This window comes from Lagopus muta, chromosome 5 (genome assembly GCF_023343835.1).
Source record: "Lagopus muta isolate bLagMut1 chromosome 5, bLagMut1 primary, whole genome shotgun sequence".
Taxonomy (NCBI): domain Eukaryota; kingdom Metazoa; phylum Chordata; class Aves; order Galliformes; family Phasianidae; genus Lagopus; species Lagopus muta.
Window position 1 is genome coordinate 52,631,202 of NC_064437.1, and position 15,115 is coordinate 52,646,316.

Consider the following 15,115-nt stretch of genomic DNA (forward strand, 5'->3'; position numbering starts at 1 on the left):
GGGCGGGCAGCCGCCGCGCCACGTGCGGTCAGAGCCGGCCTGCGGGAGGGGCGGGGGCAGCGCTGCCGGGAAAACACGCGTGGGGAGCGGTGGGGTGCGGGGTTCGGCAGTGGGGTGCCACGGGAACGTCCGTCCTCGCTTCCATCTGTTTAGCATTCCCTGGCTAAGGAACGAACGGAGCGCCCTGTAATGAAGGTTTATTCTCATTTCTGTATTGCTGTGGCTAGAGCTGGTGGAGAGCGCAAGGAGATCTGACAGCTTCAGCAGTGGGTGCCGAAGGAGTTCCCCAAGTGGGAAGCGTTAGCTCTTGCTAGCAGGTAATCTCGTCTTGAAACTGTTGGGTCTTCCCTGGTCCAATATCCGGACAGTCTTGAAACAGAAAAAAAGTCACCACTGACGTCTGTGATGGGCTCACTAAGAGCAAAACAGGATGCCTGCAGGAAAGCATGATAGAGTTCCCCCAAATTCTCTGTGGTTGCAGGGAGGGCACGCAGATGCACAGCAGGCTGAGACATTCCTGCATCCTTTTCCATCCTTCTCCATTCCCCGTGTTCCCAGCAGGGCAGAGCCGTGTGACGCCAAAGGGTAAGTGCCAGGAGCCCCACGAGCACTGAGCTTTTGGCTCTGGTAGGAGACACTCTTCTCCATCTCCAGAAGAGGCAGTTTTTTTATTTTTCTTTTCTTATTATTTTATTTTATTATTTTATTTAATTTTAATTTAATTTTATTTTATTTTTTCCCCGAAGTTGATGGGTTCCCTGGGATTCCGGTGGCTGTGTGTTCGCTCCTTCCGTTAAGCAGGTACCCGCAGCACGTTCCTTCCCGCAGTTTCCTGATGCCCCGCGCTCCCCGGCCGCTGATCCGGCTTGTGCTGAGGCCGCGGCGTGCGGGAGGAACCACCAGGTGGCGACGTCTCTCCGTGCTGCTGCTGCTGCGGTCTTTGGTGGCTTTTCCGCCCTTCGCTCAGAAGCAGGAGCAGATGCAGCTTGCTAGCTTGCTGCCTACCGGCACCGCTCAATGCACGCTGGCAGAGCCGCCCCATGCATTGGAGAGGCAGCTTCCCCCTTTGCAGGAGGCACAGCACTGCTGACCTCATCAGGATCCCACCTCGTGCGTTGACGTGGAATGAAGTCACCGTGGAGCTGGGACCCGGCAGTGAGCTGCAGGGCTGTGTGTGACAAAGAGAGCAACCTGAAGACAGGGGACTGCGAAACCTCCATGACGTGCTTTGGAAAAATACGTGGTCAGAGGGTGAATACGCAGAGGAGAAGGAATGCTCAGTTTGGGATGAGCTGCCCTGGTTCTGCAGCCCCAACCGCCATCTGTTGCGCTGAGCTCCATCTAGCTCAGGCCGTAACTGTGCTCTCACCAGATGTTAGCTTACATGAGCTGCATGTAAAAGTGAACTGGTGCGAGAGCTGTGGCCCGAAGTGCTTTCAGTAGGGTCTGACCTGCCGCAGTGACGACGTGCTAGCCGGCCTCTCGCTGCGGGGATGCGCTCCAGAAGTCGCAGGTGTGTGGCTGGAGCTTGGTCAGTGAGTCAGGATAGGAAATATCTTCCAAAGCTCCAAATAAGACAAAACAAACTGAGCTTTAGCACATGCTCAACCGATTGAGCCTTTGGCAAAGTATGACATGAATTTTCAGGGCTCTCACTGAGGCTGCATCTTGCCTGCTGCGTCCTTCGGCGCCGATCCTCCAGAACAGGGTGAGGAGCTGCTGTGGGATGGCCGTGGGGATGGAATCGTTAGCAATTCCAGATGATGATGGGAAACAGAAGGAGTGAAGAAAAGCCGGATTGATCTATTTATTTATTTTTTTTCCTCCAGAAAGTCGGAATAAAGCTACGAGTGCAAAGCTGGCTGCTCATGGAATATCTGCAGCGTGATTGGCACTAATGCTCTGCAGCCAGTGGGAGAAGATACGTTACCCAAGTAAGTGAAATGAGCACCGAGATGGGGGATATATGATAACTTCTGAAGCAGAAGGAATAAGACCTCAGGCAACAGAGCTCCAAACAGCGCACTGTCTTTTTTCCATTTCTGAGCCCGTGGTGTTCAATTAACCCCTTTTCTCTGTGCTGCGTTCTCTATCCTGCAGGCTTGCAGAGCTTTACCCACCCTTCTGGCTGATGACATGTTAAACACTTGGTTTGCGATCATCAATTTTCTCCTGAAATGATACCCAAAGCTCTGCTGTTTTGATTTAAAGTGATTTCGAGTCTTGTAGTTAACAGTTAAGGATGGTCCTGTCCAAGAGAATCTAACTTGAGGAAGCCATGAAATTTAATTCATTTCTGCAACTTAAATATATAATCAGTGACATATGGGAATACTAAATACGGGGGGAAATGTCATTGCTTAAGTAAAATTTCTGCATTCAGTCAAAACCCAGCAGTTGTAACATCAAACTGTAGTTTCCATTGTACAGGAAATAAAGCATCATTTTTTCAAAGAAAATAGACATGCAATTGCATGCCTGTTATGTTGCTTATACAGCTTTATGCTTAATTTTCTCCACGTTGCTGTTAGTGAAGGGCCAACAGAAGGGAAACTGAAGGGAGAAGGAACAACGCGATACACCGAGCCTGCTGGAACGTGCCCAGGAGATGGCTGTGCTGGGAACACAGGCTCTTTCCCTGCTGTTGTCCCTGTGCCTGGACCAGGGGCACCGTGCTCCATGGGACCTTCCCCAGAGGGAGCTCTGCAGCTCATGGTTACACGAAAGATTCTGATTTTTTTCCTCCTCCCTCACCCCAGCAGTGTCTCCAAGAGCCTTTTGGCTGCTGCTTCTTCCGCTGAGCTCCAGCTCCTCATTGGTCTCCGCACACAGCCCCTTCCTCTCTCTCTGTAATTGCCTTGTTTGCTCCTCCAGCCTTGCACTTCATCCATCTTCCTATTTCCCCTCTCTGATCTACTCCTCATGGCCGCTTCCTTCAGTTTTGCTGCTGGAATGTGAAGCATCTCTCCAGAAAAATAGAAGGTCTCTGTGAACTTTTACCACCCCCCTGTATTCCCTCTCCTTCACCTCTATCGTCTCCTCGCAGATGGTGGGACAAGCACTCACATTCGTTCTCAGGCTTGTAACATTGGCGCGTTCCCTTCCCTTGCTTTTTTCACATGATGATGTGAAATGAGGATAATTCTGCCCATTTCTCTGCTCCTCAGGGCTGGGCTCAGTTTGAGGAAAGTGCTTTTGAGGCTGTTGTGATGCTTGGAGCGCTGCTGTTGCTTTTGTCCCCTGACTACGGCTAATTGCGGCCACATTTGCTTCTACTCAAGATAGGAAAGACAAAAGCTGCATCAGACGCAGCCATCGATTAGCACAGCTCTCGGGTCTGAAGGGCATCATCTGCCTGAAGGCAGCATTATACATCGAGATATTCCCTGCCATTATCTGCTTATTTTCTTTTCCTTTTTGCTGAAGAGGCACCGGGCAAAGGGGTTTCTGTCTGCTGGGAGGGCACCTGCCTCCCCAGCACAGCCTTGTGGGAATTGCCCAGCTCAGCTTTTCGGAGCCCTGGAGCACCTGCTTGAAGGTGGGCACCTGGGAGCAGCTTGTTCTCTCCAGGGGCAGCCCGGCAGAGTGTGGGCCCCCGGGTTGGTCAGACCACGCACTGAATCAGATGGATGGAGGGAAGGAAGAAGAAGAGTTTATTCTGCTGGAGCAGTGGTACCAAGCTGCTCATGGCATAAAGTTACACAAAGAAAAAGAATACATAATTCATCATCAACTGCCTAAAATCTAGCTTTCTTTCTTCTGTGTCTTGTTGTGTGTCTGCCTGCAAACCCACAGCCTTCATGGGACTGCTGCCTCCTTTTTGTTCCCGTCCTTCTTTTTTATAGCTCTCTTAGGCAGCTAAGGAGGGCGGGTTAACCCTTGAAGGAAAGCCCAACACCGCCGTGCTATGGCCACATTTGGAGGTACCACTCCGTGCTCCTTCCAGGCTGGTGATAATGCAGACGCAGCATTGCCAGATGTGCTGTCCGGCCAGGCGGTCGTGGTGATGGATGCCCTGCTCCTTGCATGCAGGAAGGGGGAAGCTCTCCGTGGGTTTGCCTTCCGCATGCTGGTGCGGGGCTCCCCTCCAGCCAGGCTTCCTAGGGCAGACAGATGGTTTTGCTTGTTGCAGAGCTTCACAGGACACCTCCATTAAAGAGCAATGCGTGGATACCTCACTAAATCAAGCTGCTGTCTGTTCACTCAGGTGATACATCGGCATGGTAGGAAATGGTTTCAGCAGCAGGGTTCACGCTGTGCAACACCAACCTTTAGGCACTCGTAACCTCAGGAGGTTGCATTCCAGACATTAGGTCTCTTGCGGTGAAATAGATGGACGCTGCAGTGCAGAAGGAGCAAAAAAAACCCCACCTCAATAAAAAGAACTGTGCTGTTATGGGGTCTGATGGCCGCTTTTAGTGTCCTTGCTCCTCTCAGAAATCATCTGAGGAGAATAGAAATCATTTGGGGAGAACTCCTATGTCAGGCCGTGGTGCAGGGCAAGCGTTTAGGAGTCTGAAAAGAAAAGCTTTTGAGCAAATTGTCTACGGATAGCATTCTTTATTTTCACTAGCTGAGTTTTCTCCTTGATGGCTTCTTTGAGAGCATCCATAACTCAGGTTTACTTGACAGCAATACAGAAACAGACATGGTTGATATCTTGGGAATCAAAGACATGACGATTTTTGTTTTTTAAAAAGGCTGTCTAGCTTGTTTTATCCTTCCTAGCCTAATGGAGGTTTGTTTGGTACAGCACATCCTCTGACCATAATAACTTTCATCCTTTATGAGCAGACGTTTATTTTCTAGGGAACGCAAAACGTCTCTCCTGAGGAGGTTTTTCCTATTTTCCTTTGGGCTGACATGTACAGCTGGAGACCTCCGTTTAATTCGTCTTCTAGGCTTAATTTATCTCCTGATTCTTCATTCCTTCCCTCTGTCAGCCCTGCCGCATAGAGGTGGAACCCTTCCACAGCCGCTCGGATCATTTACAACAGCCACTTCCACAGGCAGTAGCGAGGCAAAAATCGAAGTGAGCACCTCTGATAACAACGTTAGCTGCAGATTTCAGCGTTTGTGAGCTGCAACTGACTGGGGGGGTGCCAGACATTTGTAGACACACACAACAAGACAGGCCCCTGCTCTGATCGGCTTGTAAATGAAAGGAAAGTACATTGGCAGGAGCAGAAGGGATGATACGACATGCTTTAAATAGTTTATTGGGAGCTGGAGGATTGCTGTTTATTTGGTGACGTTGGGAAAATATTTAATGTGCTTCACTTAAACTTAAACTCTTTATAGCAGTGCTTCTCCTCCCCCGGTTTTCTTTCCCAATGACTGTTTTGAAGATTAAAACCAGCACGTTGAGAGTAGACAGAAAATAGAGAAACGTACTTCCAGATCGACCAGAACCGCGAGTAAATCTTCATAGATACTTCTTTTCTTTTTTCTTTTCTTTTTTTTTTTTTTTCCCTTTTTTTGAGCGAGCCAGGCTTTCGAAAGCAATTATGGTAACAGAAGAAAGGAGCGGCGCTTCGCACGGCGGAGCCAGAGCCGCTGCTGTAAGCTGAGCTCCGAGCGCCGCTGCGCTCCGGCAGTGACACCGGCGTTGGGGCCGCCCCGTCGGACGGCTCCGCCCGTGCCCCGACGGCAGCGGCGACCCCGACGGGAGCGCTGCCCGAGCCCTGCGGCCGCGTGTGGGCTGATCCCAGCGCCGGAGTCCGCCTTCAGAGCGGGGACGGGTTGCGAGGGGTGTTTCGTGCTAAACACGTTTCTCCTCCGAAGTATCGTGTTTGTAACGGAGAAGGTTAAGCGGGGTGATTTGTTTTCTTTCTTGTGCTTCACTACGTAACACGTCGGAGTTTCGTTTTGAAATAGAAGCAGGGGGAGAGAGATTAACTTTCGGCCTGCAGTCACAGTGCTTATCGGCCAACAGATGACGGTGAAGCTCTGCTATCTTTTGATCATACAGAAAACAAATAAGCAACAATAAAAAAAGACCAACAAAAAATAAATCTCACAAAACAAAATGATAATAATAAGCCCAAACAAACAAAGGAGACAATATGGGAACTCGTGTCCCTCGTTCGGAGGTGACCCACAAACCAAACTACTGCAGCTCCGGGGCCAGCGAATTGCTATTGCAAACTGCGGCTGAAGCGTTCTCAGCCGAACACAACTTTCCAACCTTAAATTGCCTTCTTCCTGTCCCGGGATGCCAGGACTTTGCACAACTGAAATTGCACGGCCCTTTCCCCCGGATCCTCTTACTTCCACAGCGCTCCATCCCCGCTGTCTGCCGCCGGGCACCGCGCGCTGCTTTTTGTCGCCGGGTGCTGCGACGTGATCCCCGCTCCCCGGCCGTGTCCCCCCCAAATCCTACTTCGTGCACCTCCCGCTGAGCCCTCGCAGAGGCAGGGGTTGCCTCATCCTTTCGCCGTACATCGCTCCCCACCGCCCGCTCGGCTCGGGTCGGCCCTTCCGTGCTGTACACCGGGCCCAGGCATCCCTCGGTGTTGTTTCCTCGCCTCTTTTCTCCTCGCAGTCCCGGCCGCCCCCGGCCTCGGAATGCGCTGCCCGCAGGTGGGTGCCGTTCCCTCGCCGCTGGGCCCGGGCCCGTGACCAGCAGATGGAGCTGCGGGCCCCGGCCCCTACGCTGCGGGCGCCGACGGCAGCGGGCCCGGCGGGCGCGGCACGAATCAGCCCGGACGCGGCCCCGTTCTGTCGCCGGGCGAATGGTGCCGGGGCGGAGCGCGGCGGCGGCGGAGGGCCCAGGTAGGGCGCGTTACGGTGCTCGCCGGCGTGCGGAGCCCGGGGCTGATCCGGGAGGCGGCTGCCGGCGGGCCGGGATGCCCGCTTGGTACGGGCGCTGGCCGAGGTGTGAGCCCCCACGAACCCCCTGCTCGATGTCACCAACATCCGCTAGCCGACGGCTCCCGTCCGGCGATCCCGGTCCTCCAGGCAGCGGCACCGGCTCTGTGACACCGCAGGTCCCACCGAACCGCGGCGTTTTTTGCGCCACCGATGCGGCCGTTTCCGCGTCGGACGCATCCTTCGTGACCCCTCGCCACGCTCCACCGCGGGTCGAACACCGGCGGGTCCCGAGGGCGGCAGAGGAAGGCAGCTGCCGTCCCAACCCCCGCGGGCCGCTTCCCCGCTGTATCCCAGCGGCCCCCGTGCGCCGGCCGGGCCGATCCGGGGGTTCCGGCGCGAGGACTCCGCGCTCCCGCTGCGTCCGTCGCGTTCCGCGCTCAGCCTCGGTTCCCGCAGCCCAGCACCGCGACCCGAAGCGGGCCACCCCGCCGCCTTACCGCTCCTCGCTACCGAGCTCCCCGGGGTCCCGGGCTCCGGTCCGGTTCGGTCCCTCCGGGTGCCAGGGCGAAGCGAAGCTCGGAGCCAGCGAGTCTCGGGAGGGCCCCGAGCCGAGGGGGTTAAACCGGGAGCCTCCCCTTACCTTCAAAAAGTTAAAAATGTCTGGAGCCTGCATCTCTTAAAGGGGCGGTGCTGGCTGCAAGGAGTCTTGGCACCGGCTGCGAGAAAGGCTGGTCAGGGGCGTGAGTTCCCCTCCACCAGCACCAAAACATTGCAAAAAAAGGCAGAGCGCCCCACACTTTAGATAAGGACAATTAGCCACCAGCGAGCCCCTGCAGACAGCGAGTTAATTAGGGGTTTCCTGCTCTCCGGCATGCCCTGTCCCAGCTCCTGTCCCCCCGGGCTCCTAGCGCTGATGGCACCTGGGCTGGCCCTCATGGCCACCTTCTCGCTGCCCTCCCAGGCCGGGGACAGGAGAGCGCTGCCGGTGGAGAAATCTCCAGGTGTGAAGGGAAGGACTCTCATTCTCCTTGATGTCAACACCAAGAGCCCTGTCAGGATAATCAGTGAGAATTTCCTCTCCCTGCAGCTGGACCCCTCCATCATTCATGATGGCTGGCTCGATTTCTTAAGGTAAGGCGGGAGCCCCCCCGGCGCCCTCCCCGTGCCGCCCACCCCGCCGGGCTCCGAGCTGCCCGCGGCGCTCGTTGAGGCGGAGGGAGCGAGGCCATGGTTTCCATTAAGATGCACATGTTTGCAATGGAGAAAGCATTTCGGAGACTTATCAGTTATGACTGCAAAAATGTCGTGCTCCCCTCCGCTCCAACAACAACAACAACAAAAAGAAAAAAAAAAAAAAAAAAAAAAAGAAAAAAAAGAAAAAAAAAAGAAAAAAAAGAAGAAGCACAACATGGGGCCGAGGCAGCGCAGGGAGAAAAACCCCTGCACCAGGAACCCGCAGCAACGGGTGTCGGCCAGCTGCTCCGCACCCCACGTTCCCCGCGCTCCCCGGGCTCCCGGAGGACGGAGCCGGGTTGCGCGTCGCGTTGGGTGCCGAGCTCAGCGGCCTGGAGGCACCGGGCCGGCCGGAGAGCACCGGTCCTGCTGGGTAAGTCGAGAAGGAAGAGCGAGTCCTCGCTCCGAAGGTCCCGCTCGGTGCCGCCTCCGCCCCCAGGGAGCCGGGAGCCGGTGCCTCCGCTGCACTTGTCCGGGGGGTTCCGGGAGGGCATAGCCGGGGTCTGCCGGCCTCCGGACCCCGCTGCCAGCGGGCGGGGCGGCCCCGTTCCCTCTGCCGAGGTTGAACCGCAGAGCCCCGCAGCCGGACGCTGCTGAACGGTGCCCGCGCCGCACCGCACTATGCTATGCGATGCCGAACCGCGCCGAGCCGGGCGGGGCGGCCGGGCCGCGGTGAGAGCTCCGGATCCCCGCACCGCGCTCCCTTCTCCCGCTGCGGCCGCCGGGCCCTCCCCGCACCGGCACCGTCCCGTAGCTTTCAGCCCGCTCTCCTCCCCGCAGCTCCCGGCGGCTGGTGACCCTGGCGAGGGGCCTGGCCCCCGCCTTCCTGCGCTTCGCGGGCAAGAGGACGGACTTTCTGCAGTTCCACAACGTGAAGAACCCGGCCAAGAGCCGCGGCGGGCCCGGCCCCGATTACTACCTCAAGAACTACGAGGACGGTGAGCGGGGCCGCGGGCCGGGCGGGGGGCGGGCGCGGCTGCGGGGGCTGCGGGCACCGCGCGGTCCCGTTCCGCTGCTCGGGCTCCGCGGCTCCGGGCGCGCCGTGCGCTCCGCCGGGCAGCGCCGCACCGGGTGGGGGGGCTCCTCCTTCCTTTCCCTCCCCTTGCCGGTGTGGCCGGCGGAGGAACAAAAGGCCCACGGAGGGAATCGTCCCCCGGTATTGCGGGTCGCGCCCCGCTGCTTTTGCACCGCTTCTCCCTCGATCTTCCCGGACCCTCCGGTGCTCCCCGGGAGCTCTGCCTTTCCCTAAGGACCCCGGCGTTGTTTCCGCGTTTCTCCGTGCAGCTGCGGCCCCGGGGCTCCCTGCAGCCCGGCCCGGCTCGGTGCCCGTCGGTGCCTGGGGAGCCGCTCTTTCTCCGCAGCTCCGTGCCACCGGGCCCTGCCCGAAGTGACGGCGGCACCGCCTCGTCCCGGCTCTGCCCCGCTCCCTTCCTCCCCGCTCTGTGCCCTCCTCCCAGCGGTTCCGCAGCTGCACGAAAGGTTTTCACCTTTTGCGGCCCTTGATTCACACAAAGAAACCTCGCAGACAAGTCAGGGCCAACGCTCCTATTTTGAGAAGCGGAATACCATGTCCGAGTGCAAGAATTTATTGATTTATCCTTTTTTTTTTCTCCTTAAAAAAACTTATTTTCTTACTTACGACTTAACAAAAATTAGCAGAAGATATTTCCATAAGTGATTTTCGAGGGCCAATTAATGCCAGACAGATCCCAGCGGGCAGGTCAGTGGAGCAGAGGAAGTTTTGCAGAAATCCAGTCGGCAGCTCAGCGCTGAATGGAAAAAGCAGACGTGTTTGCCAATTTTCTGATGGCTTTCTGTTCCTCCAGTAGTGTTTGATCTCAGTGAGACCAATGTCCCCCAGCCCCACACGCAGGCAGGTGGGTGATGTGTGTGCTCTGTCTTTGCTGAAGCAATCCCCATCCCATCACTTGGTTTTTTTCCTTCTCGTAATTGATCTCTGGTGAGGGGTTTGCTGTAAGCTCTGCCCACTGGGATGAATTTCATGCTGACCAAACCTGCAGCCATCTCGAACAGAAAACTTCAATGTAGTGCATAAAGGCATGGATGAGATTCACGCTAAACATCGGTAGGAATAAATTTCCCTGCTTCAGCCCAAAGGTCAATATTTCAACAGCCTGCAGGAGAGAACTTACACTTATTAAATGTCTTCACAGCAGCTTTCATGTTAGAGAAGGACGGAAAGCTTTTTTTTCTTTCTTTCATTTTTTTTTTTTCTCCCAGTTTTCCGCATGGCAATAAAGTTGAAATGTAGCAGTCCTTCAAAATGAAGCTTCTCATAGAAGTTGTAACCACAGGTCTTAACTTTTCATCACTTAAATATGGAACAGAACCATTGCAAATAGGAGTGAGGGAGGGAGGGGACACATGTGGTGTGTATCAAGCATCAGTGTAAATCAGAAAGGTGTGGTAAAAAGGATTTCCTGCCTGGAAGCAAAGCTTTCTTATTTGTTCTTAAGATCTGTGTGCAAACTCCGAGGCTGGAGTTGCTGGTAGCTCCCATCTTTTCACGCTTCACTCGGGGGATCCAGTTCTCCAAAATGAAATCCTGGTGCCACTGCAGCTCTCTGCCCCACTGCACTGGATCCAAGCAGCCATGTTCTCCTCTCGGAGCACTGCTCTGCTTTTTGCTCCCTCGTCTACAGCCTATCTGGGACCCGCCTGCTCTCAAGGCATGCACAAATGTGAGGGACTTGTGGGCTGAGCAGATCGCATGGAAAAAGATGGCACCCAGTGCCTGAGCCTGGGGAAGGCAGCGAGTGTCCTCTTGTCCCCATTGCCCTGCCTGCAGTTCCTGGGCTGACTGGGGCTGCTTTCCATGTGCAGTGTTCTTGTCCCCTCATCATCTGTTTTCTGAAATTTCTTGTCTAATCTACAATCTAGCTTAAAAAAAAAAAAAAAAAAAAAAAAAAAGGCAGAAAATGATTAAAAGAGAAGTCTGTGAATGTCTTCAATCTGACCTTCATGGTTTTTGGTGATGTAACAAGTGACAGATCATTGTTTTCTGCTTTGAGCGTTTGCCTCTGTGCACATCCCATGGCTGCTGGGAGACAGCACAGAGGTCTATTGGTTCAGTTCACAGAGCTGGAGGGCTGTGTCATTTTTGGTGGCTGTTTGGCAGGAGTTCACCAGGTCTGTCCATACCAGGCTGAGGGACTTGTCTAAGCTCTTTCCTATGGGAAAGGGATTGGTTGAACCACAGGGTGTTGAAGGCAGCATGTCTATACGTATCCTCTGACCTTTGCCAAGAGCTGCAAGGCCATCTAAGTGATCTGTTATATTATTTGGCCATGGCATTGCCTTGCCTGAGGTCTGTTGTCAATAGAAAACCAGTTTGTCACACACCGAGCCCTGCGGTACCAGGAGGTGGGGCTGTAGGGGAGACTTTTTGACACTTGCTGATCGAGAAGTGCAATGCTTTTGACCTGGGAGACTTTAGCCTCCCTTAAATGGAATTTCTGTGTCCGTGCCCCACTGGGCTGGTTTTCCCTCACAGTCTGTGTTGCAAATTCTGCTCTGTTATCTGGGGCTGCTTCTCTCCAGCCACTGTCTGACCCCTGGGCAGGTACTAGATCTCATGTTCAGTCTGCAGCAGACCAGCTTCTCCTTCTGCTGTGGGGTTGCCTACTGGGTAATGCACTTGGCTGTCCTTCCAGCCACCTCACGCGTTGCCAAGGACCACTTGGCTTTGAGGAATGGGACAATAAGAAACAGTGGTCACTAGGGAAACAGCCTTGAGCAGCTCCTTTTTGGGGCAAGCACATGGGGCTGTCCATTTGTCCTGGTAATGGTTGCTGGGAGCATAAACACAAAGCTTCTTCTGAAGCTGAGTTTGCTAAAACCCTGTCTGTGCTGCCCTGGAGCCTGGTGTTGGGGTGTTTGGTGGGGTTTGAAGGCTCTTCCATTGGCTCAGCAAGGAGTGCTGCTGGTGACACCTCACAGCAGCAGAGAGCAGTTTTGGACACCTCCTGGTGGCATGAACATTAGAGTTTCCCTCTGTGCTGTGAACAGAAAACTCAAGGGAAAAAGTGACATTTCTTGGAACTGGAGTTCTTGGGGATGTGTTGTCCCAAGTGCCTCAGTGGGTTCTCCATACTTTTGTAGCTCGGAGTGTTTCTGTGGCTGATGGAGACAAAAGGGCATTTGTGACACACAGAAAACATGGCCCTGTGTGGGTCGTGGGAGGCAGAGGTGAAAGGGAGCACATGCACGTGCTGTAGGTAAGGCATAAGAAAAGGTGGTGAGCCAAAGTGTGTGTGGACGATGCATTTCAAAAATGCTCTCTCAGTTGCTGCTAAGTTACTTTCTTCTATTTTATTTCCTTTTTTGGAAGGATACTGGGCATCTGGAAAAATGGCCAGTTACCACAGAATCCTGGCAAAAAACATGTTCCTCATGCCTTCCATACTAATTGGGACATTTTGCCTTATGGTGCTACACTGTAATTCTGGTGCTGGCTATTGGGCTTCCTGTGCATGCTTTCATCTCAGGATCCCTTCCTTCTGACACCATCAGACACCTGGCATTGGGTCAGGACCCTGAGCCACCTTGTGCACAGGGGAATGCTGTACCCCCTGCTGAGCCTGTGCTGTGCAGGCTGCCTCTAGGTGCTGTGCTTTCACCTGGATATTAGAGCAGAGCAGTGAGGGCTCAGCATTGTATGGGGATTGCTACTCTGGCTCCACAGCTCAGCCACCAGCAGGTGTTTCCCAGTGAGATGGGTCATCCTCCTGTCCCTGTAAGAAGAAGCCAATAGATAAGCTGCCTTCTGCAAGGTAAGGAAGGCACTATCTATGAAGGAGATGCTTCCAAAGTATGTTTATCTCCATTTTTGGTTTTAAATTTTGAACAGTTTTGCAAGAACCGTGTGTGAAAATTGCTTTATAAGTGCAGGAAGTGGCGCAATCAGACAATGAGCTCCTGATTATCCATTTGCTGGTGTATGGGTGAGACTAAGGATTCCTGTGGTTATATGTTTGATTGCTTCTAATAAGTATCCTAAATTCTCTACAAAACCTTACCATTTTTTTGCAAGTTCAGCACTTCGATCTGTGAATTAGAAATGATTCATGCAAAGTACCATGCTCAGGGGAAACACGTGTGGCTTCCTATGCAATTGGATTGTGAGCTGGCTGTTGCCAATCAGGGAAAATATTTTGAATTTATCATGGATTTTTTCGTTGAATACTTTTAAGGAAGTGAAGAGTGAATCAGTGTATTCACATCGGGAAAGAAGCCTGCTGAGGGTATTCTTATGCTACAAACGCACTGTACTATAGTGGGACCACGTGGATCAGTGTAAAGAATACATATGCATGGAGTAAGGTGATGGAGGTGGTCAGGATCACAGCTTTCAGACATAGATATCGGCGTGTTATTAATTCCTTGTTTTCATTACAGAAGAAATAGGCAGCATCCAACGGCATTATTACATATAAAACAAACAAATACGATTTTTTTTTATCTAGCGCAAAATATTTTCTGGAACTCATTGTCAGGGAATTTTCCCGTCTAAAGGAAAGGAACGAGACGAATCTGTCAGAGAATTTCCTATTGAAGACAGACACGGCGAGGATGCACACAAATGCGACAAAGCCGACGCGCTCGGTGCTGCTTTCCAACTTCTTCCATTTCCCCTCGGTGCACCCGGGGATCCCGCGGGCTCCTCGTGCCGCGGGGCCGCCCGAGCCGCAGCTCACCTGGCCGCCACACGGGTGTGCTCCCTCCATACCGCACGGCGGCTCCGGGCCCGGCTCCGCTCCGCCGCCGCGGGGACGCCGGGGGACGCGGTGCCGCCGGGAGAGGAGCGGGCAGCGGGAGCCGGGGCTGCGGGAGCCGCGCTGCGGGATGCGCCCGGCCGTGCCCCGCCGAGCGGCGCGGGGCTGAGCTGGCCAAGGTACTGACCCGGCCCGGCCCGGCCCGGCCGCTGCCTCTCGAGGCACACGCAGCTCGTTGGTCTGCCGGCTTTGGAAACCATTTGGCGTCCTCTGGGGCTCCCACATCTGGAGTTCTTCTTTCTCACTTCTGGCAAGAGTCGCTTGGTTTCTTGTTTTGCTGGGTATTTTTTTTTTCCCCCTTGATTTTATTTATAATTTTGTGTGTGTGTGCGTGCGTGTGTTGGTTTTTATGGCTGCTCTGCGTTTTGGAAAGCTGTGTCCCGCTCAGGGGCTGCCCTGCCCAGAGCCCCCCGCGGGATCCTTCTCCTCACACCCCCTGTGCCTTTCCCCTTTCTCTCACTTACTTTTAGATGTGATCACTGTGAGCTTCCTGCTGGCTCTTTTCCCTGGATTGCTCTTGCTGAGGTTCTCCCTGAGCTCCTACAGCAGCTGTGGCCTCTTCCCCTGGTGCTGCTGGTTCGAAAGAGAGGTGTAGAATCATGGAATCACAGAATGGTTGGGTTGGAAGTGACCTCAAATACTGTCCAGTTCCAACTCCCCTGCTGTAGGCAGGGGTGCCAACCACTACATCAGGCACTAGATCAGGTTGCCCAGGTCCCCATCCAACCTGGCCTTGAACACCTCCTGGCATGGGGCACCCACATCCTCTCTGGACAGCCTGTGCCAGTGCCTCACCACCCTCCATGTAAAAAATTTCCCTGACATCTATACTAGAGGTGCTTTAACCTCCTCACCTGCGCTGTGTGTCTGAATAAACAGGCATCAGGTTCTTTGGGAATCCCATATCCCAAGCATCTACCCACTGTTTAAGCTGGAGCTATAGTGGATATGGAGTCCACCTCCAGTTTTAAGTCTTGGGAAAACCCCTTGGGTCCTTAGCTGTGAGAAGCAAGGACTCTGCATACTCGCCTCTGCTTCCTGCTCACATACAGTAGGAGCTTTCTGGGAAGTCTATGAAACTGGCTGCCAGAAAAGCATCCCTACTTTCTGTGCCCTTCACATCTTCTCTATCACAACCATATCCCTTCCTCAGCGCGTATTCACTGGGACCTGCAGTCCCCAAAGAGGGAGGCAGGATGCTAGATGTTGAGGAACCATGTAGCACCTGCTGCCACATCCCCCTGCACTCTCCAAACTGCTTCCTTGGTCCCTGA

The 15,115-nt window shown here is 54.1% G+C and overlaps 1 protein-coding gene across 10 annotated transcripts in view; it reads left to right on the forward strand.

Moving 5' to 3' along the window:
- The first annotated feature begins 11 nt into the window (after positions 1–11).
- The window catches only part of HPSE2 (heparanase 2 (inactive)), an 85,153-nt gene continuing 70,049 nt past the window's right edge, over positions 12–15,115 (forward strand). For 2 of the 10 annotated variants that reach the window (XM_048945389.1, XM_048945398.1), the window contains exons 1-2: positions 7,563–7,944; positions 8,827–8,984. In XM_048945389.1, the coding sequence (XP_048801346.1) occupies positions 7,685–7,944; positions 8,827–8,984 (418 nt within the window). In that variant the 5' untranslated portion in view covers positions 7,563–7,684. Of the gene's footprint in view, positions 6,775–7,562; positions 7,945–8,438; positions 8,719–8,826; positions 8,985–15,115 lie in introns of those variants that run through there. The other 8 variants (XM_048945395.1, XM_048945396.1, XM_048945393.1 and 5 more) reach the window with 8 other exon arrangements.